This window comes from Urocitellus parryii, chromosome 1 (genome assembly GCF_045843805.1).
Source record: "Urocitellus parryii isolate mUroPar1 chromosome 1, mUroPar1.hap1, whole genome shotgun sequence".
In the NCBI taxonomy this organism is placed as follows: domain Eukaryota; kingdom Metazoa; phylum Chordata; class Mammalia; order Rodentia; family Sciuridae; genus Urocitellus; species Urocitellus parryii.
Genome location: NC_135531.1, coordinates 67,347,880 through 67,370,718, shown reverse-complemented (window position 1 = coordinate 67,370,718; position 22,839 = coordinate 67,347,880). Strand labels below are relative to the sequence as shown.

The 22,839-nt window shown below is 33.0% G+C and overlaps 1 protein-coding gene across 2 annotated transcripts in view; it reads left to right on the top strand.

The window, feature by feature from the left end:
• Positions 1-22,839, top strand: part of Edil3 (EGF like and discoidin domains 3) — a 399,196-nt gene that overhangs the window by 252,712 nt on the left and 123,645 nt on the right. For both annotated transcript variants that reach the window (XM_026394555.2, XM_026394553.2), the window contains one exon: positions 4,332-4,513. In XM_026394555.2, coding sequence (XP_026250340.1) covers positions 4,332-4,513 — 182 coding nt within the window. The remainder of the gene's footprint in view (positions 1-4,331; positions 4,514-22,839) is intronic.

The window sequence follows — 22,839 nt, the reverse complement described above, 5'->3', positions numbered from 1 at the left end:
ATTTTTAAAACTGAATTACATGAATGGAAGATGGATGAATGAATAGACTGATGGATGGTTGGGCACATAAAAAGAGTTCGAAATAGTAACTCACACTTAAATTGGCAATACATAGGCCAATAATGGTCTCAGGTGAATTTTTAACATCTCAAGGGGTGTAGAACACCATAGATCCTCCATATTTACTTTTGTGACAGTTTTAATACATCCCAATCTGTGAATGCTTTGTTATATCCTGAATGCCATTCATGATATTCTTCATATTCCCTCCATATTAATTCTCCCACCCTCTTCCTGTAGTAGGAGATTCCCCCAAATATAGTAATAGCAGACTTATATCAGAGTCGACCATTGAAGAATCATGAACACTTCATCTGAATTGCAGGCTTATCTTTGACATTGTTAACTTGTCTCCCCACAAGTGTCCTCATTTATGAAATATGGTTGATAACCTTTTTTCCCTGAAAGTATTATTTTGAAGATATGTGAGAAACTCATGTGGATACTCTTTTCAAACTTCAGAGTTCTCATTTGATATTATGTCATTAATCATTTGTTCATATCCCTTCCTTCACTTATTGATAGTAATGGCAAAGAATAATTCCATGTTATTTCTTTTTAAGCATCTTATTGTTGATTTTTAAAGTGACTTACTCTTAGGTATATAATCATTCACACTCTGAATTACAACTCCTTCATTGGTTTGTATAACTGTTAGGTTTAATAGGACGCTGGGGAAGTGGATAGCACAGGCAAAAAGGAAATTAGATTTTGAACCTTTTATTATGATGACATCCAGTTGATTGTGGTCCACATGTTTAGTGAAGAAAAGCTGCTGTTGTGACAACTTTCCAATGTAAAGTAAATATAAAGCTTAATTTGCACATTAGTTTACTGCTTACCAAAAAAGAAAAAAAGAAAAGCCTCAAAAACAAGGCTCAGCAGATATTTGTTGAGCTCTTTCTGTGTACAAGAAACTGTGCCTATGAGGATTTCGCAGTGAAATAAACCCAGTGTTGCTCTGAAATGGCTAAAATGCCAGGATCACCTCAATTGAAGTCCTTTAAAATGAACTTACAGGGCCATATTCCTTGTTTTTAAGTAATTTATAGTTACAAAGGGAAACCAGTTTATCTTTATCCTTCTCACAAATGGTGAATTAAGTGTTATTATAACCGAGATTGGGGCTGGGGATGTGGTTCAAGTGGTAGCGCTCTCGCCTGGCATGCATGCGGCCAGGGTTCCATCCTCAGCACCACCTACAAACAAAGATGTTGTGTCTGCTGAGAACTAAAAAATAAATATTAAAATTCTCTCTCTCTCTCGCTCTCTCTCTCTCTCTCTCTCTCTCTCTCTCTCTCAAATAAATAAATAAATAAATAAATAAATAAATAAATAAATAACCGAGATTGTTAAAAAGTAAATAATCAAGGATCATTAGCCAATAAGGAAGTTGATACATCAGACTCAGGCTTTATTCAAGAATCTCGGCCACAGTGGTGTTTTCTGTGGTGGGCTTTTCTGACTCTATGTGGGTGATAGAGTATGTAGGTAGAATTGTTAAAGCTTGTTTAAAGTAAAACAACTACAACATGGAATGCAGGACTGGGGACATTAGTGCTTGTAACTTTAACAAGAAGTGAGAAACCTCATGGGACAATACGTGATACACTGTTAAATCTCTAGATCAATAAAACATGTCAGTGTAAATGTTTCAATTTTTTTTTAATTTCTTTTTGTTGTAGTTGGACACAGTACCTTTATTTTATTTATTTATTTTTATGTGGTGCTGAGAATCGATCCCAGTGCCTCCCACATTCTAGGCAAGTGCTCTACCACTGAGCCACAATCCCAGCCCTTTAAATGTTTTTAAAATGAATGAATGTTCATGATTGAGATCATTATAAAGACCGGGAGCCTTATGGCAGACAAACCATGCAAATTTGTAAAACTCACTTTGTTTTTGGATTCTATGATAATGCTACAGCCCACAGCCAGTAGATTTGCTGATGTGTTAGATAATAAAAGGTAGGTGATAGGTTAAGAGAATTGACAAAGTAGACTTGCTGAATAATGTGGTTTGAAATCTACTTTTTCTTATCAACTGGATGCAAATTCAGTGAAGATGTCCAGTTCAGTAGGAGGTCTTCAGATGCACACTGCCTGATGGCACTGAGTTCTTGCTAAGGCTATCAAGCAGTTTAATTGATCAAGCCTGACTCTGCAGCTCTGCCAGTCTACTTAGTGACCTACAATAAATGGCCCACGATAAATGACCTCCCTGCCTGCTACATTTTTCTATCCAAACATTGCACAAAGCAAGGACAAGGATCCTTGAGACTCCTTTAATGGCAATATTCTTAAAAGATCAGTCTCCTACAGTTTTTAAAATCAGACTGAGTGTCATCATGAAAGTTTCTTAGGGCTTTTATGAAGTCTATAAAGATCTTGAAGTTTAAAATGGGAAGCAGAACAAGAATCTGACGGATCAATATTTTGAGATTTTAGTGTTAAGTATTTTGAAATGTGAAAATCAGAGTATTATCTGCAGCTAATAGTACAATTCTGAAAATGAATGACTTCTTAATGACTTCAAAATGACAAGAGAGTACTGTGTAAAGTGTTGAAAAGTTCTAAGTACATGTTTTAAAGTCTTTTGAAACAGACTTTATTATCTAGATAGAGCATATACATTATTTCTTATCAATTTCAAAAGATACAATGTTTACTATATTAATCATCTTCATTAATGCAGACTGAATGTGATGATTACTTATCCACATGCTTCCATCCTTTTCTTAAAAAAAAAAAAGAAAACATTTAAAGGTGTCAAAGGCTCCAGAGAAATGTTGATAATGTGCTTAAAGCTGCTTACTATTAAACATGGAATGGAAAAGGAAGCATATGGCAATGAAAATATGGTTATCAACGAGAAATATTTCCTTCTAAAAATATTATAATCCAACATGGGAATTCTTCATTTTATAGTTTCAAACTCAATCTAATCACAAACATTGAATTACTGAATAATGTTGGGCTTTAGTAGTAATTAATGTGTGCTGGTAGCAATCACCCATCCAGTTGACACCATATGCTGATGATGATAGCAATGCACTCTTTTTATATTTTCAGGAATTCCGAAAACATCGTCATAGATTTTCTATAATAAGATTCTTATATTTATTATTCAAATCTAATATGGCAAAATTTTGAATATAAGGCATAAAATGTTGGTAAAATTAGGAAAATCAAGTATTAGTTTAGTTATATTATAATCTTACAATGAAGTTTTAAAATTAAATTTTAAATTAGTGAAATTTTCTAAAATGATTAAGAAATCCAACATTCATAATATATACAACTGTATATAATATATACATATGATTTTTAGGTGAATTTACTTCCATTTCTAATTTTAGGAATTAAACACATCTGATTTCATCAAAAATATCATTTGTATCTATTATTATTTAATTATAGTGTTGTCAATTTTTATTAGGAAATTTTCACAAATTTCCAAGGCAGAAATTTATAGAGAAAATTTTGCAATTTAAGTTGTAAATGCAGATACTTTCACATAGAGTTGTGAATTTTGAACTAAATATATTGGAAAAATAAATATTTTAGCATCTTCATTTATTGATGAGTACACACACTGTCATTTATATTACAGTATCATCTTCTCTCATTATAAAATACTTTTTCTATGTACTTCTATAATTTATTATATATCATAGGTAACATAAATGTTTCAAAACACTGATAAATTTACACAATGCCTTTTTGTGAAAGCATAATTGGAATAGTTGTAAAATTTCAGGTCAATGGCTTATAATAGTGAAAATATGCTATTGGTACAAAAATCATTTTGACCCAAAACTCAGCTGTATGCTGGTCAGGAAATAATAGATGCACAGATATTTGCTGAGGGCCTATGATTTATGAGGCACACGAATCTCTGAGAATATAAAATATGAGATGGGACTCTTACATTTTTTTATTTTTATAATTGACAAAAGATACGTCTTTTAAGAGCATTATGCTTTTGTTGACGTGATCAACAACCAAAAAGATAACAGTACATCAAGCAGAATAGAAATACAGAAAGAAAATGCCTATTTAGAGGCCACTTCCAAAACATAGGGAAAAAAAGAGAGGCAAGAATTATTTCCTTAATGTAGGAATCAATATAGATCAGTCCACTGGGACTTAAATGTCATAGATATACAAATTAAAATTACTTTTCAAATATTTCCTATCAAATCATAACCATGTTTTGCATATGTATTATTTCTAATACATTTGCATTTTTTTTTCTGATTTGTTCCCAGAATGCTCAGGCCCATTGGGAATTGAAGGTGGCATCATATCAAATCAGCAAATCACAGCTTCATCCACCCACAGAGCTCTTTTTGGTCTCCAGAAGTGGTATCCCTACTATGCACGTCTAAATAAGAAGGGACTTATAAATGCCTGGACAGCTGCAGAAAATGACAGATGGCCATGGATTCAGGTAACAATGATGTGGGAGACAGTGATTGTCCAAATGACCTGGGTCACTATTCAGAGCAAACAAGAAGGAATTCACCATGACTCTTCCTAATAGTCAGAGGAAAGGGTGATGTAATTAAGGGCATAAATTGGTTACAGACTCTAAAAATGAAGGAAAAGTACATGTTCCACTTGAAAGTGTGTTCAGGGGATTCAAAGTGTTAGAAGTCTTGGGTATAAGTGCACTATCTTAAGTCATATTTAAGATGGATGCTTTCTCATCCACACTATATTAGCAGCACCTTAAACTACAAGAAATTTTTTTTTTTAAATGTCTTTTTTCTTCTTTGTTTCTAAGAAGTGTCTCCACATGTAAAAATATAAAATATATAGGCTATCATAATACCTTAGCACCCTCTTTTTATAACTGTCTAACTAGTCATTGATATGTGCTGAAGGGAAGAAAAATCCAATATATGTGAGGTCAGAGGAAGAAGTAATTAATTATCTTTATAAAGCTACATGGGGAAGACAGCTTTTGAGGAAGGCCTTGGAAGTGTTTTCAATAGAGATTAGATGCCCAGGAAAGAGCATGATCAAAGGCCTACATGAGCATCTAGGGAGCAGCATGTAGAAATTCATGACAACTAAAGGTTGCTAGAGGGATTTGTTCAAATTTAGTGCGAGTTGGCTCTGTCACAGGATCATTCTAAAAGGTTTTGGCTTTGTTTCACTGGAGTGAGGAGCTGCTACAGAGTTTTGATTAGTTTAGGTGGCTGATCTGTTTCTCTGTCTACTATGTATTTTGAATCAGAGAAACATGGAAGTCCCTGATGTGACATAAACAGTGCAAAAAACATGAAGTTTGCTTTACAGTTTGTTTTAATAGAAAGGAAAATTGATTTCTGACCAAATAACAAGACTTCTAAACTTTAGGAACTGTGCCAAAATCCCCTTCAGAAACTTCCTTTGTTGAAGTTTCTTGGGAATGCTTATAGTTCACAGATATGTATATGAGTGTATGTATGTGTCCTTATATATAAAATTATTTTATATAAACAGCTATGTAGAGTTACTTAAAGTTCTTTATGAATTTTTTTGCATGCATTTAAGAAGATTCTTCCTATGTTGCACCTGACTTTTTCAATCTATACCCATGTGTGCAAAGAGAATTCCAGATATAGAAAATGGCACACCTACAGTTTTTTATTGTTGTTGTTGTTGTTGCTGTTGTTGTTGTTGTTGTTCTTCTTCTTCTTCTTCTTTTTTTTTTTTTTTTTTTTTTTTTTTGGTGCTGGGAATGAACCTTACACTGAGCTAAATCACCAACCATATGCAGTTTTGATTATAGGCTACTGAAAACCCAATTCAGCATTAAAAGAGATATAGAATAAGTAATCATTGCAGAGATACTTCTAGTGAATCTAGTTGATAGTTCTAAACTGCATTTGCAGAATCATACTCATGATAGAATTTTAAAAAATTTGCATTTTATGTCCTTATTTTTCACTTTATCTCACCTTGGTTTATTGTTCAATAACACAGTACATCATTCTGACTTTCAAGGTATGGAATTGTCTTCTTTCTTCCAGAAACAATATATGGAAATAATTTCAAGAAAATAAGACAAAGATCATCTCAGAGACATTTAATCTAAAAGTAGTTTAACTTAATTTAATTTATTATTGTAAACAGAACAAAAACTTCCTTTTAAGGGCTGCAAGTTGATGGAAAAGATGATAACAATGATGGTGATTTTGCTTTTTCTCTGAAGATGATAATGAAATAAATGTAAACATTTTATTAGAGGAAGAAATTACACATATAGTGGGATGAAAAACTAAAAATTTGTCATTGCTACTCAATGACTACTTAGTGATATGTTCAAGGAATATTGTTTTTATTGTATTCTTTAATAATAATTTTTATTTTCCAAGTTATTTTTCTAAAAAGAAAAACCTTATCAATTTTTTAAAGAAAAACCATATTTCAAAGATTCAGAATTCTAATCATGTACCAAACTTTCAGTATTGGAGCATTCATCATTAATTTCTCTTATCACTTAAATCTTCTATCTCTATTTAGTTTTTCAAATGAAACATTTGCAAACTTCATATAAACTCACTTGTAATGAACATAGTATTCCTATAATCTTTCAGGTGTTTGACACTGATTAACTAAGCAGTATTCAGTTTTATTTTATTCTTTGTGTTGATAAAATGAAAATTGAAATTACCACTTTAAATTTACATGTTCAACATATGATTATCGATAGTAATGTTCAAAGTTGTTTCTGTGTGTAAAGAGTTGGTAGAGAAAATGCAGTCATACAAAACTTCTTTTTTCTTTTTCAAAGTTTTTCTGAACTTTATTTTCTCCCTGAGATTTATTTCCAACTATTAAATAATGACCACATTAAAAATTAGTTCATTAGCTTTCTAGAATGTAAATTTCTATTTCTGACCCAGGGATTTGAAATATCAACCTTTCCTAATAACATAAATATATCTTGAATTATCTCATATGAAAATACAAAGATTACTGAAAACTTTTGGGTGTTTTGCTAAGTACAGTTAGCTAAGATGACTATTATCTATTTTCTAATAGTGAGGTTTTTCTTTTATAACAATATGTAGCAATTTAAAAACTTTATTTCTTTTTAATCTCTAAGGTGATTTTGGTTGCATATGCATTGACTACCTAGCCATCCATTTCTTCATACATTTAACAAAATTTTACCAAGTGAATGTGTATTCTTTTCTCTACCCTCTACTAGTCACTAGGAAAAATAAATAGTGCCTTCAGATATGCTGAATGTAGGAAACAGAAAAATGAACAGGGCAAAAATAACCATAAAGAATGTTTGGTTTGTCTTACATGGTCTGCTAACTATTCCATTTGAATCATAATATTTTAGTGGAAATTTTATTAAATCTAAAGTTAGAGTAACATAATATTTATGGAATACAAAGAGCAAAATTTCCATTATAATATTACATAGCTAGATGATTGCATCTGATACATTTGATAGGTATAATATAGTGTAATACACATCAAACTTTAATTTGAAAGTTAATTTATTATTAGTTTTGTTGGTAGTAATTTATCACTGGAAAAATAGTGTTTGGATGATCTGTTTTAAATTATTTCTCAATTTTTTTAAGAAAATGTAGCTATGCTCTTAATATGTCCCTTTTCTATAAACCACAGAGTTTGTGGAGGGAAAAGATAGCTAAGTCTTAAAATTTAATGTGCACAGAAATCATAGGTCACTTGATAAAAATAGAAATTTCTGGATTGCTCCCCAGATCTCCTCTAGGTCATCCTTAGACTACACTGTAAAAACCTGTCTCATTGGATTTTGTACTGCATTTGGATTTGTACTGCCTGAGTTAGAGTAAAAAGATAAACAAAGTAAAAAGCACTCTGCTTGGTGATCTGGGCACTTTGTTGTTCCAACCACAAATACCAATAACTACGTAGAAAGCAGAGAGGAAAGAACAGTGAAGTAAAATAAGGAAGGACAGTGGAAAATAGGCCGCTCAATGAAGTCTCTAAACCAGGGAGAGACAGCCCCAAGCTATGTATCTTTATCAGAAGTGCATTCAGGTTTGGCAGCAATTCACAAGAAAGTTTTATGGTTAGTTTTCAGTCAGTTAAAGTTCCTAAATGACTCTTGGATTCTTCTTTGTTACAAAATTTAAAATAGTCAAAAGCAACATCATCTGACTTTTGCATTTTTATGAAAATAATAGTTAATAATTTGTTGTTATTTAACAAATAACAATTTGGGTTTTTCTTTAAGCATTCAGAGTGGGATTGAGAATGCTACCAAAAAATAAACTAATCATCTGTTTCATTTTAAAAGTTTGTACATGTGTGTGAAAATTTTTCAGTTCTTAAAGATACCTGGGGCTCCTCAAGGTACACAAATAATTTTTGTAAAGTCCAGAATTAAAGTTTTTTTTCATTTTTCCAACTTTTTTCTTGTTCTAGAACCAGCATTACATAGCATTTAATCCATCTATACTATCTTCTCATTCAACTGAAAAACATTTTAGAATGTATTCTTTTTTTCCTGAATACAAACTACTTTCCCAGATGTAGTCCTGTTATAATAAATACCTCTCTAAGGCTAATTTATCTAGACTTTAATATATTGCTACTTCTAATGATCTTTTTGTAAAAACTGTGATCCTGAATGGAAATTTACCACTTTCATTTAAGTTTTTTTTATTAGAAATGAATTTTCATCCATAGTCATGAATTTTAAAAACAAACAATTTTTGTTTAATTAAAAAGCATTTGAATTAAAAAGTGACTTGATGTCTCTATACTGAAAAATAATGTATTTGCTCTTGAATTTTCTAGTTATATACCACAGTTATGCCATCCTAGTTCATATTGCTTGTTTATCAGCCTTCAAAGATGTGTTTTGAATCTTAACTCAAGATTCCTTGAGCTTCAGGGCATGATTACCCGCATGGCAATTGTGCTTTAGTAGAAAAGGAGCTGCCCCTGGAATCTTTCCTCTGCTCTAAGCTGCCTCCTTCCTGACTTGCAACACCAGAGGCCTCACTGACCTGGATTTCTTGCTGTTCCTCAAATTCATGTGACTTATTATGCTGCTGTGCTTGGGCACATGCACCACATGGTTCCTGTACTGATCATCTGCTAATCTTCTCTGGGTTCATCCCATTATTGCCTTCTGTAGGAAGCAATTCCTGTCTTTTATCTCCACAGATAGAAGTGACTACATTCTTATTTTCTCACTCAGTCAATTATATATTTCCATCCTAGCAGCTAAAATATCTTCACAGTCATTGTTTGCCTTTTCCTTGCCTCCTATCCTGTAATCAACTAATAGTAAGGATTAAACCTGATTTAAATTCATTACAATAGCACCTTGTATAAAAACTATGTTGGATAGATGTAATTGACTAATAAGAGAATAAGGAATGTGATACAAAGGAAAAGGGAAAAGATGGGGATTGTTTTCACATGGCAATCATACTGTATTGAGTAGTTGAATGCCAAAGAATTCAGACATTCTGTGTTCAGCTGGTATACATTTATTGATACCACATGTAGTACAATGATCTGAACACAGGGAATGTCACACCTGTCTAGGGACAGAGGAACCACACTTCTATAAATCCCAGTGGCCTGCATTTGACTCGCAATCACTACAAGACACTCTTACAAGTAACCTTAGACAGGAATGTGTAATATTTATAAAATGCTTGTCAAGACGTCTGCTACTCACAGACTGTGTACAAGACATCACACTGTTCACCTTCTCCTATCCCTTTTGTTTCAATCCTAAAATGTTATTAAAATTTTCTATTTTAGCTTCTAAGAGTTTAGAAAGCTTAGATAGTACTATTGTTAATATAAATGTATCTTCTCCCTCTAAAATGAATTTAATTCAAAATTTTTTAGTCTGGTATGTGCAAGCCTATAACCTCAGGGACTCAAGAGACTGAGGCAAGAAGATCACAATTTCAAGGCCAACTTTAGAAACTTATATCTTGTCTAAAATTTGGAAAAAAATATATAAAAATAAATGGAAATGGCGATGAAGCTCAGTGGTAAAGCACCCCTGGGTTCAATTCTCTGTACCTCAAAAAAAAGGCAAGAAAAAAAGTTAATATTTTTAAATGGTAGTATCTTTTCAGTGAAATTTTACTCTTGCAAAAATGTCAAAGACAAACAAATCGTATGTTATTATTATCACTCATAAAATGCAGAACATAGATTTACAGGGACTTACTTTAACACAATATTTTGCCTTTACTAAAGTCTTTGATAATTCACTAAACTATGCTTAGATAAAACACTCTTTCATTATTATTGCTATATACTTTAACCATGAGAAAAGCTTTTCTAAATTGACTTGTATTTACGAAGGTTGGAGTTTTAGATGCCTGTGTTTCAGTTAGTTTCCATTGTTTCATGAATATTACAAGTTATTATACTGTTGGAGTGAAATGAGGGAAAAAAAGATTAACTGAATATAGCAACTCTCTTTTTTTACCCCCCCCCAAAAAAAAATCCAAAATTTAATCCAAAAAATCTGGATTTCCAATGTACCTTGTCTGTATTCATGGCAAATTTCCTCTGTTTCCCTCTGCATGTCTCTTTACATGGACCAGCTATGCAACCTCTGGGCTACATACCCCATTTCTGGCACTTAGGAATAAAGATTGCACTCTGAGTTCCTGTTATTGTTCAGTGTTTCTTATTGCAACTCTTCTATATATCTAAGTGCATTCTTCTGTATTCCCCTGTGACTCTGAATCCAGCTTCAACCTAAGGCATTAAATCTGCTTATGAGACCTGCCTATGGGAGACATGGCTAATGAATTAGAGTCACCCACTCACTGCCTCTAATGCAACAATTAGAGCTGCATAGTGTCTCCTGCAGAAACACAGTAGATTTACTGACAGCCTGTCCTCAAGTCCCTGGAGGTGAGAAATGCTGAGAAGCAGGAGAAAAGTGCCAGTCTGAACTAAAGGTTTGATTGTCTCTTCATGTTTATCTTCTGGGAGCTAGTGGGATTACTATTTGGACTGGGCTGAAGGAATTCCTTATTTCCACAGTAGACACTGAACCAATTTGTTCTGCCCCAATGCCTCCCTGAAAACCTCCTTGTGTTGAAAATGTGACCCAGTACCAAGCCACCTGGCCTGATTCTGAAAGCTTTATTTTCTTGAGGCAGCAATTAATTTGAAACTATTTCTATCTGTAGGAGTATGCTGTTTTTTAAAACTAACAAGTGTAGTTAGATTTAATTGTCAAAAAAGACATATATTTTCCTATACTTAGCTTAGAAATTAGCTTTGTTGCCTATCGTATTGCATGTTAGCTTTATGACCTAACAGCTAGTGCTTAGCACTATGTACCAATTCAGCTGTTTTGACTGAAATTACATTGAATCAGTATCATTCTTATCCCCATAATTCAGATTTGGAAATCCAGGCATATAAAGATAAGTTGGCTAAGTTTACTAAACTGGTATTTATTTTACACAGCTGTGATTCCAACTCCAGCAGCTGTTCTGAGAGACCATCTCTACCCTATTCATAACTTCTGCAATGTCCTTTCTTTGACAGCTTTTGGTAGTTCCCATATACTTTTGGGGGGGACTGTACGCTAGCATATAATGGGTGTGCAAGAGACTTGAATTTTCTTAAAATTTGCAAAAGTAAGTATCCGATCCTATAAAATATATACATGTTCATAAACAAGTAGTTCACTTGTAGCCTGGAGCAATGGTTCTTAAACTTTACTTTAAAATTACTTGAGGAGCTTTTAAAACATGGTCCTTATCCTCAGAGTTTCTGAATTAGTATGTCAAGAGTGGTAACTCTGGGCATTCATTACCTGTGAAGCTGAAACCTCAAAGAAATTTATCAGGTAGTTATCCTGATAAGAAAATGTGATAATCACAGCCTTGATAGAGCTCACAATCTAGCAAAAGAGACACACTTTACCTTGGAGCATCTCTCTTTTATTATTAAAACCAAATTTAATTAAATAAACTAAGATATTGAAGAATAGCATATTGCTCTTCAAAATGAGATATCGGTATGAAGCTTTTTTTTATTTATTTTTTATTTTCTATGTACCGGCAACTGGTGCTTAAACACCCAGTCACATTCTCAGCTCTTTTTCTCTTTTATTTTGAGACAAGGTCTTGCTAAATTGCTTAGGGCCACTCTAAGTTGCTGATGCTGGCTTTGTGATTCTCCTGCCTCAGCCTCCAGAGTTCCTGGGATTATAGGTGTTTGCCTCAACCTCTGGCAGTGAGAAACATTTCAAGGGAGTGAATGACATCAAGACATCACAAATCCAAGACCTACCTTTCTGAGCTGTCTTGGTGCTATTTTATGATTTACCTGCCTATATTTGTGTCATCCTTAGGTAGAAATTCATATTCCTCCAAAAAGTGAAAATGGCAATGTTTAATTGTTTCTAAAAGGTCTTTGTAATACAAGGCCTTCAATAATTAAGTCATAATTAAATAGCAAAAGGATTGTAAAAGTATCTACATCCCCATTAAAGACTAGGCTTTGAATGTTTCATTGCTAAATTCTTTTGTGTCTTAGGAGTCTTTAAAGGAGAAGTTGCTGTTTTCCATGTGATCAGACTATAATGAAAACACTGAAAATTCATTTACATTTTAATTATTAAAGGTGAATTTAACATATTCAGCATCTTTAAGAATGGCATTAAGGAAGAAGTTATTCCAGGCAGAGAACAGGATGAACAAGTTACAAGGAAGTGAGAAGAAAGCTACAGGACCATCAAGGACAAGCTTTACTATACTGAAAAGCTGGGCATAGATAGGGGCAAGAGGAGGAAGAACTCTGGAAAAGGAAACATCTGCAAAAGTGTGGAAACACATGAGTGTCAGACTGAGACTGAGGTTGTTTTGGGATGGCTACTGATGGGATTTTAGCAGCATATTAACTGTCAGTTTAAGAAAATGACTTGTTAGTGGTCTGTATTATGAGTACCCAACACAATGCCTAGTACCAAGAAGAATTCAGTAAATTTTCATTGAATAAATGTTGAATTGAATTTTAGTAGAGAGAGGGGAGCTTAGCAGCAGAGATACCAACCAGCCTGACTTGCCCAGAGGTAGATAGATGTAAGGAGGTCTTGAATTAGATTGGCAGCTATTAAATAAAATAAAGATGAAATGGTAAAGGGCTTGGGGATACAGCATGAACAACTGGTTAGATTGTGTGTTAGAGGAAGGAGAAAAATTAAGAAAAATTAAACACAGCTCCAGGTAATCATGGTGGTATCATTAACACAGATATAAATCTCTGGAGAAGGAGTTGGCCCACTTTTTTTATTTAGTTGAAGAAAATCCTGATAATGGAGTCCAGTATAAAGTTGGAAAAGTGAGTATGATACTTTGAATAGAGTGTAAGTGGATTAAAAGTAGATAACACTGCAATGCTGCACCATTGCCAGATGTTGCTTCTGCTTATTTGCCAAGGGCCTCTGTGTGTCCAATGGCTACACCTAGTGGAAGGGACTTTGGGTAATGTCAGTTAGAGTTTTGGGGGGATTTTGTTGTTGTTGTTGTTGTTGTTGGGTTTTTGTTTGTTTGTTTGTTTGTTTATGTTTGCTACTGAAGATTGAACCAAGGGCCTGGTTCATGCGAGACAAATGCTCTACCAGCTGAGCTACACCCCAGCCCTGAGTTAGAGTTGAAAGAGATATTTAAAAGAATAAATGGGAATCCCAAGATAAAATTTTCTTTTCTCTTGTTTTCATTTCTACCAAAATCTTTTTTTTAGACGGCTTACCTGGGTAGGGAGGAGGGGACCTTGGTGTGGGACTCAGGAAGAAATGAACTGAACTTTGACTTTATGAATAAATGAATCCATTCTCCATTAATTTGTTTTCCAGAGCATTTTATTTTTATATCACATGTTGGTTACGTTTTCTCATGTATTTGTTTTTAATGTTGTTGCCGCTGCTGTTTTCCCCAGAATTGATATATTTAATTAAAATCGTAGCTGTTCAGCCTAACATTGGTGTAGTTAGTATAGATTGCTTTATTTTGTTATGATTCGGGTTCTTGAAAAAATAATAAAGCTCTCCTTTTTTTTTCACAAATGGACTCTCAGATTTGTTGCTTCTATTATATACTTAATGCTTCAATAGCTTTGAAGCATTTTTCCCTGTGTTTATAATATGTGGGTTATATTTTCATTTCTCAGATTTAAACAACTATATTAAACTCAGGTCTCTTTAGTTTATTACTATCATTAGTGCCATTAAGAGATAAAGTACTGAATTTTAGAAGTAGATGTGACTATCTTAGTTTTTCCCTAGCTGGATCCTAACCTAAGCCGGTATTTGAACATAATGGCAGCTTTCAAGAAGCTCTTAAATCGAAATGTGATTATCTCACAGAACAAACAAGACAGGCATTTTAATATAATTGCCAATGGATCTTAGCTTTTCCTTTCATAGGTGCATTAGCCTAGATTTGGAAAGATGTACACAAACTGTGAAAGAAGGGTACATTATCTAATATAGTTTAGAATGCTTTTCTTAGTTTCAAATCTGTGATATGTGAACTACCATTTGTTGAGTTGCTACTTGTAGAGTTATTTGTACAATAAACAGGTTTTGTATGTCCACATAGGGATTATTTGAATAGATAAAACATTTCAAATCATCTTATGTGAAAACATTCTACTTAATTCTGTGACATTAGAGAGGGAAAAAGCCATCTGGTTTAATTCAATCAACTGTTATGCTCTGGAAAATATAGAGAATTTACTCTATGAGTTCCAGCCATAGGGGACTTCTTTGCGCAGACTCGAAGAAGGAAACTTTTCCAGGCTTGGAAAAAGAATCTTCCAGAATGATCCTTAACTCCATTTACATTCACAAATTCATTTATTCATATGACATATTTATTCAGCATTTCCCATATACCAGTCATTCCTTCCTGAGGAAGTCTAGGCACTACTTCCTCAGGAAAGCCTTCCCTGATCACTCCCACAACCCTGGACTAGATGTGGTCCTTCTTTATATGTTCTTTTAACTTATTATTTTCTTGCATAATACTTGTCACAGTTACTTTGTATTCTTACCAATTCCAATGACTAAACTTAAATTAATAAAAATAGCATACTATTGTAATTTTTGGTATCCTAACACCTAGAAAAATTTTATTTGCTCACTATTTATTAAATGAATTAACAAATAGTGCAAAGATAAATAAGCCACATTACCTGTTCTCTTGGTGTTTAATAGAGATGAATCACATTTGCATAAGCAGTTGTTATTCTGTTGTAAAGCACTATCATGTTCAAGATCAGTAGTTCTGGATTCAACTGGCCATTAACTGTCATCTTGAACAAAGTTATTGAACTGTTCTAAAGTAGGGCTTCTTTAAAGCATCAACAATATTAGTTCAGCCTCTTAGAGTGGTTGTGAGGATTATACAATGGAAATTTTCCCTGAGACACAGCAATCAGAGGCCTATTTTCCCCTCTTCATCCATCTCTCTATCCTGCCCTGAACTCAGTCTTCCATCTTGGATCATGACATCAGGTTACATACAGTGGGAAATAAATTAGAAGGCATTTGCAGCCCTGGTATATTGGCCCCTTCTGCCTACTCATATGTTTACACAAGGTAGGATACAACTTCTTTTACATTTTAAGCCACTGTTAATTTGGGTTTTCAGTTACTAGAACCTGAAATTAATTGTACCTCAAGTGAGTCTGCAAAATAGCAGGTTTTATATCAGATCCAAAGCAGATTGCAGCAGTGTCACAACAATTATTAAGTGTAGATTGTTAAGTGCAAAGTCTAATTTAAAATGAAACTTATATTGCAGATGTGTTTTCAGTCTGCCACAATAGGTGAGTGGGTTCTTCAAGATGGCTTACCATAGCAAAAGAAAAAAATTGCCCTTCTTTCTAGCTTGATAATACACTTCACAATGCCCCATCCTGACCTTCATTCTACTTCCTGAATTTTCTCTTACCCCACTGGAATGACCATTCAATCAATGTTAGCATGCAACTTCAGTCATGCTGCTTGATGATTTAGATCTTGGCTTCCTGTCTGCAGTCACTATTAATTAATATCTTTTCTTTATATCTATGGCAAGGCATTTTCCCCCTTTTTTTGATGTCATTGATAATTATACAAATCAAATTACACTTGACCTTTTGATAACACTTGACAACTTGATAATATTTTGCTTTATGTCTTTGATTGTTGTTTGTGTGAATTTTCCTGTTTAGATTACTTGTGACAAGTACAAAGATCTTTCTTGTCTTTTTATTTTGCTCTGCATTTATCATGGTATTTATAGATTGTAGACATCCAAAAAATATCATATGAGTTAAATATATTTAGTGAATTATTAGGAGCATAAATCAATGCATGTGTGATATAATGATGCAGCTGAAAAAATAAGTTGTGGTGATCCTGCATAAACTGGTGATCCAGAGGGGAAGATGTATGTGTTTAAGTTTGGTAGGAAAGAGAAATCATTGGAGGTTTGAACACAGAGAAGTTATCCAAAATTGGAGAATCTATAGTTCAGTTTATTTTTTTTAAAAGGTCAAGTGTAATTTGATTTGTATAATTTTGATTGTCCTAATAAAATTTTCTTAGTATTTTGTTATATCACTATTTTTAGTTTTAGATAGACACAATACCTTTATTTTATTTATTTATTTTTTATGAGGTGCTGAGGATTGAACCCAGAGCCACACACATGCTAGACAACCACCCCAGTAATGAGCTACATCACCAACCACTTATTATATCACTTTTTTACATCACTTTTAAATCATATGAATCTCAGAATTTTGGAGTCATATGATTAAATGTAAATATGTAAAACATATAAATACTTAAGTTCACCTTTCATAAAATTAATTGTGAAATGGAATTATAGATATAATTTTATATGAAAAACATCTAGTGGTATGAGTTAGTTTTTGATCATCAAAAATAATGTGTTTTATAAATCCTGGTTACACTCTGATGAAATTATAAAAATGAAAAAATATATTCTCTCATTTAAAATTAATTAGTTCTTTGAGGTTTAGAAAATGTTAGATAAAATTATATTATTCTTCTTAGGGGAAGTAGAAATAAAACTATTTAAAATACAATCTGAGTTTTTAAAAGATTTTTGAGGTGCCCACTTCTGTTCAGCAAAATCATTTTAAAATTATGAAAAATATCACATTATTCATAAATTTTCAAAAAATGTAATATTTTACTATACAGAATTGTTTGATAGTAATTAAACTATTTCTTTGAAAATGGGTAAAAATATTTTATTTCCACATTAGGAATTAATGAGTTCATGTTGCACAGGAGTGACATGTCAGGAAAGTAGAATTTTTTTTCTGTTTGGTTTTTCTTTCTTCTCTATTTTTATTATTATTCTTTTCTCCTTACTTCCAAGAGGATATAGATCACCCATATTCTCCATCATCTTTCCCTGAGGACCATACAGGAGACCAGAATTACCCAATTTGTTTCTTAGGGTTAATAAAAAGAACAAGGGAAATAATATATCATCTATATAAAAGCACTTTGAAAAGTAAAATGTATACAGCCAAAGGTTCTGATCAGTGTGAATTAAAGAATCATGTAATTATTTTGTTGCTCATTTTTATTCTATATTTGTAAATGAGGAACTTGATTTTATTATTTCCTGGAAATGAATGGTAATAATAGAAAACAGTCCTTGAGAGATAAATCATGGTAGGCACCTGAGGGACATCATCACCTTTATTACCCAGACAACCTCAAGAGTTAGACAGCATCTTATTTCTATTACACAGATGCAGAAATTCTAGCTCATAAATATTTAAAAACTTGTCTAGGGTCATGTTAGCTAGTGTATAGCACAGACAATTATAAGCCTAGGTTTTCCTAAGATAAGCATTTGGCTCTAACTACAGTGATCTGTTCTGCCATAAGAGATAGCACCACTAATTTTTCTTCTTTCGTATCTCTCCTTCTAGACAGGCAAGTGTGTTAGTGTTCATCGTTTTGCTCAGCACCAACAAAGGTAGGGCCTCTTTGCATACCCTACAGGAGTTAGAATGGGACCCTGATTCTAGGCATTTGCCTCTTTGCTTCCCATCTTCCAGTGTTCTCATAGCACCAGGATTGTCTCTCTCACCATTAACAATGTGAGGTCCCAAAATGTGTGCAGTTCCTGAAGTCCTTTTGTTGTGAAAAACTGTGGCTTCAAATTTCAGTATGTATTTGCTCACAAATTTGTTCAAAATGTTAAAACAATTTAGGATATTTTATCTTCCATTTTAATAAAACATAATCAGATATTTAAGTGCAATACCCAAAAAGTTTATATGAATACAATGGAATTATAAATTAATCCTTACTGTAGAAATGCATAAGTGGGTGGAAGAATTTTTTTTAATTACTTCTTTCAGGAAAACTTGAATATAAGCAGCACTGAATCTGTGATGTCAGGTGGCATTTTAAAATATTATGGAATATTGTCTCTGTGTTTCTGATATTTGACATAGATGCAGGCAAAGAATTCCTGAGGAGGACCTCTACAGCTCAGGAAATAAAAAAGAAATCAATAAATAAGATAGCATAAAAATTAAAAAGCTGCACAGCAAAGGAAACAACAAATTGAAGAGACCATCAACAATATGGGAGAAAATTTTTTCCAGCTACTCCTTCCACAAAAGACCAATATCCTAAATATACAAAGAACTAAAAATAACCTCAGCATTTAAAAAATAACCAAATCAACAAGTGGACAAATTAGTTCAACAGACACTTCTCAGAAATAGAAGTACGCATGAATAATTACATGAAAAAAAATATTCCATGGCTTTAGGCATCAGGGAAATGCATGTAAAAATCTACAATGATATTCCACCACACTCCTGTTATAATGGCAATCATCAAGAAACACTAAGGAAAGGACCTCTTGCACACTGTTGGTTAGAATGTAAATTAGTTCAGTCACTATGAAAATCAGTATGAATAGTCCTCAAGAAGCTTAAAATGGAACTAGCACATAATCCAGCTATGCCATTCTTTGGCATTTATCAAAAAGAATTAAAGTCAGTATACTAGAAAAATACATGTATATACATGTTTATCAGAAAAATTCAGAATTAACAAGTTGTGGAATCAGTTTAGGTTTCCATTAACAGATGAATGGACTCCCTCTTTCCTCTCCCTTTCAAAGTACTCAGTGAAAAAGTGTTATATATACACAATGGAACTTTATTCAGTCATAAAGAAAAATGAAATTATGTCATTTGCAGAGAAATGGAATGAACTGGAGTCCATAATTTTGAATGATGCAAGTGAGTTAGACAAGTGTTATGTTAATGCTCATATGCTAAAGCCCAAAAGGAAGAAAAAAAAAAGCCAAAATAAAATGTGGTGGGGGTATGCTGTGAAAATTGAAGGGAGAGAAACAAGATAGAGGAAGGGCATCAGAGAGATGGATGGAGAAGTACTGTAGAATAAGATCAATCAGATTATGTTTTTATTTTTATGTATGCATGAATATGCCAAATAAGACCCACCATTTGGTAAATTTAATGTGTATAAATTAAGAAATTATGCTAAAATTAGATAATCTGGTTAGCCCAGTTAATAACATTCCTGGCAATTACCTTTAGGTCTAAAGTAAGAATTTAATAATAAGAAGAAATATCCAAGCAGTAGTTTCGACTGTTTATACAAATTTTTAATCAGAAACATAAGTTCTAAAGAAAAAACATTAAGTGTAAGTCCTTTATGCTTTTTTTTTCCTGAACTGATACATACAAAGCAATAATGCCATTTAAGTCCTAAACTGTATTATCTTAACTTTAATTTTGAGATGCAGTTAAAAGAGTATAGTCATTTAGATTAAAACAAAGCCAGAACACAGTGTAGGATGTGAAGTTATTAGTTAGTAATAGCTACTGTGTATTTTGTAGATTCCTTCCTCCTATTCAGTCTTCTTCTTTTCCTTTTTGGTTCATTTACTCATATCATAATAATAGAAAATAATATCCTAGAAAACTTGCCACCCTTTGTGGTAGGACATTTTTGCTTTGCAGACTTCTTTTGTCTTCAGTGCATAAAAATGAAGAGCATCACAGTTTTCTGGTTCCCAGAAGTACCTTTTAACTTTTTATTAGGAGATACTTGTTTCTGTCTTGAAGTTTAATTGATCCCAAGTCAGCAATTAGAACTTCAGGACACTTGTTGCCATTACCAATAATATTTTCACACATGGAAAGGTCTAGAGTATTTTCATAGTAAGACTCAGAAACTGTTCTGTTGATAGATTTTATTTGCATGATGAAAGCAATATAGAGAATTAAGAAATATCAGAGGAGGAGGTAGTGGTTAACACATTCTAGTCAGACTAATAGGATATTGTGTGTTTATTTTTCCTTTCCAATGCACTAGGTGCTGTCCTCTGTCACTTTAACTCTAAAACCACTCAGTGAGAGGGTCCAAGCTAAAGCCCATATTTACAGGAACCCTACAGAGAGATTCCTCTCCCTCCTGCCTGGGCTGACTCTTAGAAGTAATGAACCCCTACACATCTCTCTTAGTATTTTTTTACATTTATAAGCTTAACATTTTCAAACTCCATTTATTTCTTTTGATGAAATGGTTTGTGATGATTTCTTTTGGTATTTGTCTTTGCGTTGTCCACTAAACATCCACTCAAAGGACATGGATTGTTGGCATGGACCCCTGAGCAATTTTTAAAAACCAAGTCCCTTAAAGACTTCCTCTTTCTTCTCTCTTTCAAAGTACTCACTGGCCCTGTACTTGTGCATCAAGGGGATTTTTTTTTCTTTTTAGTAGCACCAATTATTTATTTCAAAAATATATGCTAGTAAGGTAATTTTATTTTCATTGTTTCTAAGGTGATTTTATTGGGGTTCTCTTTTCTACTCATGCACTTATATGATTTTCTTCTTATTCTTATTTGTTCTCAAATTTTTCCTACTTGTTCTTCATAGTATATTATGCAGAGAAAATAGTGATGCTTTTCTCCTTTTAGTTCTTCTTTATTTTTCTGAATCTGCTTGGGTTGACAGCCAATATGTCCTTAGTTTTTGCACTGGTCATAGGAGGTAACCAGAAAAAAAAAAGAAAATTCAAAATTCAGAGCATATAAACTCAAATCTGTAACTCAGATAATATAACTTATTTATGAGGGTCATTGATTGTCTTAATATATACTATTCCTCCAAACTTAGCATCCAAACTGAAATATTTAAAGTAGCCACAGTTCACACTGAGTTCACATTCTCAAATGATGGAGCATGTGAAGAAGTTCTAACAACAGTGAGAACCAAGAGAGATGAGTATAGTACAGTTGAAAAAACAGATGGAGATTCAGAGGAAACCTATGCCTGGCCAAGACTCTAGAACAACAAACCAAGTACACCCCTGCTGGTCTTTTTTCTGCCTCATGCTATATAGTAAGGGGGTGTTTCACTTTAATTTGAAGTTCTGCAAAATGTAAGGAGTCATAAGAGATGATGGTTTTAATGTTTATGTGTGTGTCCTTTTCCCATCTTTATTCAAAGAGGATAGTTAAATGAACTCATGTTGAAGATTGATCCATGCTTGGGACAGTGGAGGATAGGGTATAACCCCTCTTATCTGGAGTTTCAGAACTAGTATTTGATAGTTAATAAAAACTTTGATTAATATAAAAAGTATTTAAACTACATGTCATAATTCTTGGATAAACCACACCAACAAATGCATTACTGATGCCTTATTGTTTATTACTTTTCTTAACATATTGGTGAAGTTATTCCAGTGTAGAATCCTTGATGTTAATCATATTCTCAATATTATAGATTGTATTTAGTAATTTGCTGTTTTGAGATTTTTCAGAAAGCTTTTATGTGTCTTCATAGAAAAAAATTTTTCTCTTCTTTCCCATTCACGTTTTTTTAATTGCAGTTGCTCCCTCCCTTGTCCATAGAGGGTATGTTACAGGACTCTCATTAGATCCCTGAAACCATGGACAGTATTGATCCCATGTATGGTGATTTTTTTCTATGCAAACATACTTTTGATAAAATTTAACTTACAAATTAGGTGCCATAATATATTAACAACAATAACAAATAATAAAATGGAGCAGTTACAATAATTACTATAATAAACACTATTTAAGATTCATGAAATATTTATTTCTGGAATTTTCCATTTATGTTTTGAGATTGCAAGTGTCTATGGGTAACTGAAATAATAAAATATAAAAATGAATGGAGAGGCTACTGAATATTTAATTAAATTATCTTGTTAGAATAACAACACAAGTTATTAAGATTAAAAAAAAAGAAAGAAAACAGGACAGACTGGTAAAAACAGAACTAACTCTTGGTAGTGGACAGTTTAGCTGGCAAGAACAGAGGAGAGTGGGCCTGGCCAAGAATAGTCCAGTGTGTGGAAATGTGTAGAGCACCAGGGTTTGGGGGTACACCAGGTTTCTAACAGAACAGTGAAATTTTGATTCTTTGTAATTTTTTGAGAACTTTTTTGGGAGGGTTGGTCCAGGGTTTTTCAACCACGGAGCCACATTCCCCAGCCCTTTTTAATTTTTTTTTTTTAATTTTTGGCAGGATCTTGCTAAATTTGCCTAGGGCCTCACTAAATTGCTAAGGTTAACCTTGAATTTGCAATCTTCCTGCCTCAGCCTCCAGAATTGTTAGGATTACAGGTATATAGCACTGTGCCTAGATCCTAACTTATCATTTTAAGTGGAAACTCTATCATTTTTTTAACCCCTGAAGTAGCTTATTTGCAAT